Source organism: Peromyscus leucopus, chromosome X (assembly GCF_004664715.2).
Source record: "Peromyscus leucopus breed LL Stock chromosome X, UCI_PerLeu_2.1, whole genome shotgun sequence".
NCBI classification, from domain to species: Eukaryota; Metazoa; Chordata; class Mammalia; order Rodentia; family Cricetidae; genus Peromyscus; species Peromyscus leucopus.
Window position 1 is genome coordinate 38,248,135 of NC_051083.1, and position 10,822 is coordinate 38,258,956.

Below are 10,822 nucleotides of genomic sequence, written 5' to 3' on the forward strand. Positions count from 1 at the left end.
CAGTGATAGGGATTCCCTTTCTCTTAAAGACTCAACTCCGTTATCGTAAACTACAAACACATCTCTAAAAGTAAACTATGCACCTTTAGGATGGGTTTTTAATACTTGGTGATCTTTGATAATCCCCAAGTTCCTCATATAAGATTCAACAAGTAGAAATGTTAACTCATTAACCAAATAAAACTTTCCTGAATGCTAGGCTTAATCACTATCCTAAAACACTGCTAACCTAAGTAGAAAAGTTTTGCTTCAGCAGGAAGCTATTCTTGATTCTGAGTCTAATGTATTGCTAGCATTAAATAGACAACAAAACTCCTGTAAGTGCTCCAGCATTCTAATCAGAAGCAAAGGAGGGAAGGGCCTGGTCATCTATGTCAGGAAAGACATCACTGGCGTTAACTCATGTAGAATGGGTGCTATTTTTAAAGCTGTTTGGGAAAAAAAAAAAACAACATTGCATAAGCTCTCATGGTGACTCACTACTGCATTGAGTCACGGGAAAGTGGGAGGGGGAACAGAAAATGCCTTTCAGCTTTCATTTCTACATACAGGATATTACTAGTTAATAAAGACAAAGTCACTTACTAAATGTTAGGAGTGGCCATGTGGTAACAATTCAACACCTCACAGGACAGACTTGATGTTGGAGACCATCTGATGCTTTCTCTCACTACAAAAAAAAAAAAAAAGCCTGATTGATTATGGAACCCAGGCAAAGCCATGGAAGCAGGGCTCTGTTCAGGAAAGTCTGTAGCAAAAGAAAAGTCATTTCTTAGAGACTTGGATACTTATTCCAGTGGACATGATCCAGGAATATGCAAACCCCACTGTCCCCAAATATTTTGACTTCTGGACATCTACAATTTAGTGACTCCAATGAGCTTACCTCTGAAAAGCCTAGAAGACGTAACACAGAGGGGCACATTCATGTAGTCATTTAAGTACTGATATCACCACACACTCTAAGTTTAGAATTATTTCAAGATAAAAAGTTGAAGGAAACAAAAGAAGTACATGGACTGGAGCAAGTAAGGGTCACACCAGCTTTTCACAGCAAAGGAAGCCAGGAGGTGGTCAGATATCAGTGTGCTGAAAGAACACTTCCAAACCTCAAAATCTATTAGCAGTGAAAGAAATCCTTCAGTAATGTAAGATGACATACATAATACACAAAACCAAGAAATTTTCATTAAAGGAAATTATGAAGTATATCCTTCAGTCAGAAGGAAAGTCCATAGTGAAGAACAGAGGTTTGTTTAAGAAGGAAATAAGGAAGGGAAAGTAAAAAAGAAATTTAAATCTAGCCATTGCAACAGTGGTTCTTAACCTTCCTAATGCTGCGACCCTTTAATGCAGTTCTTCATGTTGTGCTGACCCTCAACCATAAAATATTTTTGTTGCTACTTCATAACTGTAATTTTGCTACTGTTATGAACTGTAACATAAATATCTGTTTTCTGATGGTCTTAGGTGACCTTTGTGAAAGGGTTGTTTGACCTCCCCCCCAAGGTCTCGACCCACAGGTTGAGAACTACTGCACTAGAAGGAAATAAATTGACTTATCCTAAGAATTGACCTTAGAAAATTTGAGAGAATACAAGAAAAGCAGAGCATAGTGGTACACACCTTTAATCCTAGCACTGAGGAGGCAGAGGCAGGCAGGTCACACACACACACACACACACACACACACACACACACACACACTCCTTTAGTCATGAAAACGATGACATCACCTCACAGCAACGAACTGCTTGTGGAAAATTACAACAAAGGGGGAAAAGGAAAAAATTATACCTGCGGACCACACTTTGAGAATGGCTGCTCTAATCTTTCTGTCATCCCCTAAAGCCAGGCTTTGTGAGTTTGCTTTACTCAGCAATGTCGGGGGTCACAGAGGCAATCCTCATTTTCTATTTACAAAGGTTACTAGGGCACATGCGGACACTCAGGCTTCCTAGATGGGTCCGCCAGGCGCCGCTAGAGGACTCGAGGCTGGCTCCAGCGCACCTCGCCCTGCCCCGCCCTCCCGATTTGCGCCATCGGTTTCACAGTCACGAGAAAGCCAGGAAGTGGGCCGTGCCCAGAAAAGAGGGTGGTGCTCCCTCGGACTCACAACCTTATTGGTTGTGATCTCTCTGTCTCACAACCCCGGGGAGGAGCTTCTGCAAACTTAAAAGGCAAGATCTTGCCCCAGTTTACTGCGTAGCTTTCCAAAGCAAGTCTGCCAGTTTTCTGTCTTATTCTGAGGTTCGCCAGGTCATGGTGCCAGCCTGACTGAGAAGAGGACGCTCCCGGGAGACGAATGAGGAACCACCTCCTCCTGCTGTTCAAGTACAGGGGCCTGGTGCGCAAAGGGAAGAAAAGCAAAAGACGAAAATGGCTAAATTCAAGATCCGTCCAGCCACTGCTTCCGACTGCAGTGACATCCTGCGACTGATCAAGGTAGGGAAAAGGCCCGGTTCTCCCTAGGGCGGAGGGTGGGGGAGGCTCCGTTTCCCTGGGAGTCCACTTATTCGGTTCTGAGATGTTGCCCAGCCAGTAATTCCCTTTTCTCAGCCCGCCAACCCCAGCCCGGGTCAGGTTCTGCGCCAGTCACCACCCGACCCCGCCTGCCCCATTTCCCCTTCTGTGAACTGGCCGGGCTGGACAGGACTTTCATTGTCCTTTCTTTTTGTATGTATCATTCCCAGGAACTGGCTAAATATGAATACATGGAAGATCAAGTAATGTTAACTGAGAAAGGTAACAAAGTCGTGGCAGGGGGTGGGGATGGGGTGGGTGGGGGTGGGAGTGGAGCAGGGAGGAAACAAGCTGTCTGTTACCTGACACTTAACAAAAGTCAACACTGTCTCCTCCTCCCCCATGTTACAGATCTCCTAGAGGATGGTTTCGGAGAGCACCCCTTCTACCACTGCCTGGTTGCAGAAGTGCCTAAAGAGCACTGGACCCCTGAAGGTAATGCCTTCTCCCTGTCCAGAAGCCAGAGAGAGCGAGTTGTATCAAAATCGTAGTCTACTGTGCAGAACCCGTGACTACACGGGCAGAAGTTACTGAGAAGTTGGCCAGAAGTAACAGCCAGCCAGTGTACAAATGACTGAGGAAAAAGAAAATGTATGCGCTGTACTTTATAATAGGGCGGGTTAAGAGAGCTGTTTGAACAAGTATCAGACTGCTGTGGAAACCCGGAAAAGTTAGGTATAATGTCATTTATTGTAATTCAGTTTCATAAAAATGGTTTTTGTTTGACCCTAACCTAACCTTTTTTTGTAATTGTGTTAAATCACATTTTTTTCTTTAATTTGTCCCAATCCTCAGGTTACAGTCTCTAGCTTCGCCATGTACATGGCCCTTCTGTGTACATGGATGGGCGGGGAGGTAACTAAAAGATCCTTTACACAATAAAGTAGATGATCATGATAAATGAGGTAAGGTCCTATTATCACACACTTAAAACATGGTAGATCAGAAACTTATATTCGCTTCCTGTCTGTTTGCAAAGAAATAGAAAATGGCTAGAAAGTCTAATTTGCAACCTTTGCCTTCATTTGGAATTGAATTGACACTCCTCATGAGCGAGTCAATTTTTAATTGTTTTTAATTTTTATTTTTATTTATATATATATTTTTGGTGACCCTTGTTGACTGGTCAGAAGAGGGCTAAAAGGGGAAGTTGTTTGGGTGGATGCTTTCTTCAGTTTTCTTCTGACGTCTGTTCCCTAGGCTAGATGGTAATCACAACGCCCAAGGGATGAGTTAGCTTTTAAAAGTACGTGGGTGTTACGTAACACTTGTTTCTCGTTACTGCTACTTCTCCTGCCTTAAAAATTGGGGATAGTAAACTGGAAATGTATGTGTGGGAAGGCGAGTTCTGAAAGTAAACTTTGTACTTTTGGCCTGGTGTTCGAACTGTAAGGAAGCAAGAGTTGGTATACTACAAATATTTCCTCTTCTAAACTGCTGTGTAAACCCAACTTTGGCCAAACTGACATACCAGTATGTCATTAGGATGTGAATAATGTGTGTGTTTAGTTTAAGTCCATGGCAATTTTGCTCTGGCAAGTAATAAAAGTGTTCTCACTTCCTGAGTGTGAGTCCAGACTGCAGATTGGCCAGTTCACAGGTGCAGCCTAGCTTCAGCTAGCTCTAATGTGTGCTGTTTGCAAATACATGTCTGAGACCAGAGAGATCGTCCATCATTGGTCTGCACTGTGCTAGCATAAACATGAGGAGGCAGTCCCGTTCATGGCTACTTGTTTCCGTGATGCATGCATGTATATTTTCTTAAAATCTATGATAGGTTTCTGATTCTGCCAATACAGCTTGAATGGTTTGTTTTTCTTCTCTGTATCTCATGGGATACTCTTATTACAGGACACAGCATTGTTGGTTTCGCCATGTACTATTTTACCTATGACCCATGGATTGGCAAGTTATTGTATCTTGAAGACTTCTTTGTGATGAGTGATTACAGAGGTACAGTTAAATTTGGGATTGGAGGCAGTTTAAAGAGAGTTCTGTGACATTAAAATGACTAAGTTAAATTGTATTGCTTTCTTTTAGGCTTTGGTATAGGATCAGAAATTTTGAAGAATCTAAGCCAGGTATGTTCACCAGCATTTCACTGTATACCCCAGGCTGGTCTAGTATTCATTATTGTAGGCCTGGCTGGCTGCAAACTTGTCTCCACCTCCCTAGTGCTGGGATTATAGTTGTGGCCCAACACACCCAGCTGTCCTAGATTTAGGCTTCTGAATTTGTAAGAGTTTTTGGGTTATTGTACTGAATGAATCAAAATTGGGTCTTGGCAAGTGGATGAAATGTCACTGGGCTTATGTTTTCTCTCTTGTACTAGGTTGCCATGAAGTGTCGCTGCAGCAGTATGCACTTCTTGGTAGCAGAATGGAATGAACCATCTATCAACTTCTACAAACGAAGAGGTGCTTCTGACCTGTCCAGTGAAGAGGGATGGAGGCTCTTCAAGATTGACAAAGAGTACTTGCTAAAAATGGCAGCAGAGGAGTGAGGAGTGCTGGTGTAGACGATGACAACCTCCATTATACTTTAGAATAAATTCTCAACTTATCTTGCTTTCTATCTCATTTGTAGTGAAATAATAGCGTGAGCACCCATTCCAAAGCTTTATTACCAGTGGCGTTGTTGCATGTTTGAAATGCAGTCTGTTTAAAATGGCAGTCATGTATGTGGTTTGGAGGCAGAATTCTTGAACATCTTTTGATAAACAACAAGGTTGTGTGATCTTACTATATATGAAAAACAAAACTTCATTCTTGTGAGTCATTTAAATGTGTACAATGTACACACTGGTACTTAGAGTTTCTGTTTTGATTCTTTTTTTAATAAACTACTTTGATTTAATTTTCAGCATAAGCATTTTTACTAGTCCTGTCTTATTCATTTTTCTTGTAACCAAAATAATATATAAAATCAAAATACCCCTTCAACAGTTCTCAGGAGCTAGTGAACGTCAATGGTAGAGGTTGCCTGGTGTTTGCAATATACTGGGTTTCATGCCTGGTGCCACAAAATAAAGAAGGGGGTGGGGAGAAAGTGGGTTGGGAAGGAAAGAAAGAAACTGAGTGATGCATGTAATGAATAAGCCCATTGTTGTACAAATAAAATGTGAAGGTGGGTTTATGAAACACTGAAAATCAGGAAAAAAACATCTTGTCCCCAATGACCTCATCCCACACAAAATGCTTTTTGAAATAAAACTTAAGTGGGTCATTCCATTAATCAAGCAGGAGCAAAAAGCCGTTTTTTTTTTTTTTTAATGAGAAGATTGCAACTTTAAAAAGTTGTAAACAATAAGATTGTCTCAAGCAAATCAGATGAATTGGCATCATTTGCAGAGGGTGAGCTTGAGGTACTGTGTTAACATAATGCCTGTCTACAGTAAAGACACAATAGGAGTCTTTCAAACCACTAGAGAGAAGTAAGCAAATGCTTTTCTCAGGGACTGAAAAGAGGCCTTTAAAATGCAAAGGGAAAAGACAGTTTTCTTAGATCTGTGAACTTTAATTACTCATTATATTGACCTGCATTCCCAAACCCACCAATTTGCACGATTATAACAATGATCATTGTTAAGGATCACTGAAAAGTAGTGTCCAAGATTAGTGTTTTCCAAAAGCAGTTATAGGATACCTGCAAAGCAATAGGAAATACTCAGCTCATCCACGGAAACAGATGTGGTTCTATATTCCTTTGGCTCAGTTTTTGTTAAACCATTCAAGATTAGAAGGCAGCCATACAGAAACTTGTGATTGTGCATTTCATGTAATGTTTTGGGGTTTAATGGTGGCCCAGCATGTCATGAAAACAGGCATACAGAGTCAGTTCTCAGCCAGGGTACTGCTTGGATGGCAATAACAGAACTGCTGGCAAAAATCAAAGGCTAACTGAACACAAAGAGCCTTGTGAAGAAGGAAGATATTTTGAAGGTTGTGTTTTGGAAACTGGGCCTCAGAGGAAAACAACTACATGCTGACTGTGGTTAAGTATATGAATAAATTAACCCCGCGAGTTACAATCTAATCTTTTGTCTTCACACCTTAAAGACACAGTGTTGGAAAGACAGAAGCACTTGTGAAATTTTGGTTCACACTTTAGAGGAGTCCCTTAAAAGTAAAAATCTAGAAACTCTGACCGCCATCAGTACATCTAATATTCAACTCAGCTGTAGTGATACTTCTTTCCAAAGAGCTACGGAGCCAGGCACAGTAATGCACACCTAGGGAGAGTGAGGCAAGGGTTCAAGTTTGAGGCATGTCTGGCCTACACAAGGCGACTTTGTCTCAAAAGCAAACAAACAAATCAACAATAACAAAAATCATCAGGGCACAGGAACACATGCCTGTAACTTCAATTGACAGGCTGAAGCAGGAGGATCACTTTTCTCCCATGAGTCTGTGGTTGATATATTGTGCACCCCAATAAACTTATCTGGGGGTCAGAGAACAGAACAGCCACAATATTAAACACAGAGGTCAGGCAGTGGTAGCACATGCCTTTAATCCTAGCATTCCAGAGGCAAAGATCCATCTGGATCTCTGTGAGTTCAAAGCCACACTGGAAACAGCCAGGCATGATGACACACACCTTTAATCCCAGGAAGGGATGGCAGGGAGCAAAAGGGTATATAAGGCGTGAGGACCAGGAACTAGAGCTGGTTAAGCTTCTAGGCTTTTGAGCAGCAGTTCAGCTGAGATGCATTCAGATGAGTATTCAGAGGCTTCCAGTCTGAGGAAACAGGATCAGCTGAGGAATTGGTGAGGCGAGGAAGCTGTGGCTTGTTCTGCTTCTCTGATCTTTCAGCATTCACCCCAATACCTGGCTCTGGGTTTGTTTTTATTAATAAGACCTTCTAACAATTCGTGCTACAGAGGTCAACCTGAGCAGCATAGTAAGCCATTTCAAAAAAGAAATTTATGCTAGGCAGTGGTGGCACACACTTTAGCACTCAGGAGGCAGAAGTAGGCAGATCTCTGTTAGTTTGAGGCCAGCCTGGTCTACAAAGTGAATTCCAGGACAGCCAGAATGAGAAACCTTGTCATGAAACATCTCCCCCTGCCAAAAAAAAATAAGGAAAGAAAAAGAAAGGAAGAAAGAGACAGAGGAAGGAAGGAAGGAAAGAAGGGAGGAAGAAAAGAAGGAAAAGAGGGAGGAAGGAAAGAAGGAAGGAAGCGAGAAAGAAATTAATATATGTAAGCTTGAAGTCAATTTGTGGATAAAAAACAGGTTATGAGTAAATTATCTACAAATAAACAACATGCAATGATAAGCCTAAAAAAGTCTGTGTAAACAATACTTCTGTAAAGATAACCTTTATACTGGAGGGACTGAGGCAGGAATTCAAGGACAACATGGGCTATAATGTGAGCCCTTTTATTAAAAAATAATATGACAACCTTAAGATTAATATGTTTGTGCATTCTTGTAATCCTAGCACTTGGGAGGCAGAGTCAGGAGGACCAGGAGTTGAAGGTCATCTTTGGCTACATAGTGAGCTTGAGGCCAGCCTGTGTCACATGAGACCTCGTCTCAAAAGAGCAAAAAACATGACTGGAGAGACAGCTCAGGGTTTAAGAGCCCTGATGGCACTTATAAAGAACCAAATTCCAATTCTCAGCACCTATGTGGTGACTCACAAACCTCTCTAACTCCTGTTCTAGGGGGATCTAATGCTCTCTTCTGTCCAGTGTGAGTACTGCATTCACACGATACGCAGACATACACACAGGCAAGACATTCAAACACACAAAATAAAAATAAACCTAAAAAAATCCCAAAAGATTACTTTCATATTATCTCTACTAAAAATTATGCCCAACATCATCATTTGAAAGGGATAGTATTTCAAGGATAAGGACTTTCCATTTATCACATCAAGATATTTTAGTGTTTACTGTTTTTTTCTAAACAGCTTTTATTTGTTCCATTTGTGGTGTTCTCAAAGGTGTACAAAAACTCATAATTTTTCATATTATTAAAGCAAGAGATAAACTGTATTTGTTTCTGAATATGAAGCCTCTCACTACTGATCAAAATATAGGATTGACAACAGAGCCATGGTTTATCATCCTTTGGACCAGACTCAGATCACGATATTTAGATTCCATGGAATGGTCTTTCTAAGGATTGAGAGTAGAGTCGCTTTTATAGAACTGCAAAAGAGACAATTCAGAAAAGAGCTGACCTTATCACCCACGAACACTCTAGACTCTCTCTTACCCCTTTCTTTCCACTGACTTCCAACAGGGCTCAAAATAGAGGATACTTAATTATTGCTCCTCAAGGCAAGCAGTGACTGATGGGGCTTGCTTGCTATGCCCTGGAAACCACCCATCATCTTTTGCTAGGAGTCAACTATCTTCATTCCTTACAGTGACAGGCCTCCTCTCCCTGTTCCTCTCCTCCCTCTCCCTTTCTCTCTCCCTCTCTTTCTCTCCTCGCTCTCCTCTGCCTCTCTCTCCCTCTTCCTTTTCATTCCTCTCTCTCTCCCTTCCTCCCTCTCCTTCTCTCTCTCTCTGAGTCACAGGCAGCCATGTCTGCTAGAATCTCATTTGTGTTACTAGTACCATCGTGTTTTCTTGCTCCCTCATGATCTCTTCCTGTGAATTGTCACCTCAGAGTGACCTTATGTTTCCTTCTCATCCTTTTTCTTTGTGCTTCCAGTCTAGCATTAATCCAGTAAGTTCAGACTAACAGCCCACACCTTTATTGAACCCACTTCCATGATCAACATATTTGTTGTCCCACCTATAAAAGGCCACCAGATAGATGTCCTGCCTCATAATAGTCCTCTCCCATCATACTATTTCCTATTAGTTATTTCTTTTTGTGGTCTTGATATGCCCAATAAAATGTTTCAATAACTTCCCTCCTGCTAGTTATCAACACAATAACTAATAAGAGCTAATGTTCTCTAATCAGGCATTAAGTGTAATGGTTTTATGTGTATGTATTATGTGTGTATATACATATGTGAGTACAGGTGCCCACAGAGGCCAGAATGGACATTAAATCCCTTGGGGCTATAGTTATAGGCAGTTGTAAGCTGAATGTAAGGGCTGGGGACAAAACTCAGGACCTCTAGAATAGCACCAAAAGTTCTTAACCATCTCTCCAGACTCTCTTTTTTTTTTTTTTTTAGACAGTGACTCCCTGTACAATCCTGGCTAGCCTTAACCTTGTGATTCCCCCTTATCTCAGTCTCCTAAGTACTAGGATTGCAAGCTTGTTCCCCATACTCTGTTTAACAGTACATATATTATTATCTTATATAATTCTTACAAATACCCTATTTGGTAGGGATTATTATTATTTCCTTCTTTATCAATTGAGACACAGTCTCCCTGTTAACTTTCATGAGTTGGCTCTTTCCTTCCACACTACGGGTTCCAGGGGTTGTACTCAGGTCACCAGACTTGATGGCTACTGTATCACTGGCCCTAATTTACTGATATTTTAATGTGAATCCCAAAGTGAGGATACAGCTGAGACTCACCAGTCTGGGTAATCAGCTTGGGCCAGAATCCAATTTATAACTGAAATGTAACCTTTTCAGGTCATGTTCATGTTGACCATCTTAGGACCACAAAGTTAACAGGAAGCTGTCTCCAAGGAAAGAACAAGTGACTCATAACACACGTGTGATGGAGAACCTTCTCAAGTGTTTTAGAGAAGGATACTTTGGGAAAGCTGAGGCTTTGGAACCAATGTTCCAAAAGGTAGGGAATCCACAGAATACCTCCCTCAGCAGTCAGCACCATGAGCCTTGCTAAGCAACAACTTCCTTTCAGCAAAACATCTTCCCTCTCTTTGAATCAGTGTTGTTCACTTGAATTTTATTTACTCAGTACTTTTATTTCTATTGACATGTAACTGTATATTGGTTTAGGAACTGGAGTGATGGCCCATCAGTTTTGATGCTTTTTCAGAGGACTTGAGTTCAATTCCCAGTACCCACGTTGGGTGGTTCCCAACCACCTGTGATCCAATTTTGGGGGTTCTGACACCTTCTTCTGACCTTCATGGGCACCTTCACAGACATAGCATACACACACACACAATAAATCTTTAAATGTATATTTTTACACTTGTATGGGGAACAGTAGATATAAAATATTCATATCTAGTTGTATGTTTTTAGTCACATAAAAATAATTCTAATTACTACTGAGGGTCCGTGAGAATTATAGTTCCTTTAAAGTGGCTCATGTTACTCAAGTTTGAGAGATAACATTATAAGTAAGCATTATGCAAAATTATCTTTTCTATTAGTTTAAGACGAAGTATC

At 41.1% G+C, this 10,822-nt stretch overlaps 2 protein-coding genes across 3 annotated transcripts in view; one reads left to right on the top strand and one right to left on the bottom strand.

The window, feature by feature from the left end:
* Acot9 (acyl-CoA thioesterase 9) overlaps positions 1 to 670 on the bottom strand; it is a 77,804-nt gene extending 77,134 nt beyond the window's left edge. Inside the window, exon 1 of the mRNA XM_028873199.2 lies at positions 586 to 670. The gene's annotated coding sequence lies outside the window, so the exon portion shown is untranslated. The remainder of the gene's footprint in view (positions 1 to 585) is intronic.
* Positions 671 to 2,104: 1,434 nt separating this feature from the next.
* On the top strand, positions 2,105 to 5,394 carry Sat1 (spermidine/spermine N1-acetyltransferase 1). 2 transcript variants are annotated; one of them, XM_037199455.1, is made up of 7 exons: positions 2,105 to 2,445; positions 2,694 to 2,745; positions 2,875 to 2,958; positions 3,319 to 3,428; positions 4,375 to 4,476; positions 4,564 to 4,604; positions 4,856 to 5,394. In XM_037199455.1, the coding sequence occupies exons 5-7, from the start codon at positions 4,398 to 4,400 to the stop codon at positions 5,024 to 5,026; spliced, it is 291 nt and encodes a 96-aa protein (XP_037055350.1). In that variant the 5' UTR covers positions 2,105 to 2,445; positions 2,694 to 2,745; positions 2,875 to 2,958; positions 3,319 to 3,428; positions 4,375 to 4,397; the 3' UTR covers positions 5,027 to 5,394. The 2 variants fall into 2 exon arrangements, with proteins under 2 accessions (XP_037055350.1, XP_028729034.1); XM_028873201.2 differs by lacking the exon at positions 3,319 to 3,428.
* The last annotated feature ends 5,428 nt before the right edge of the window (positions 5,395 to 10,822 follow it).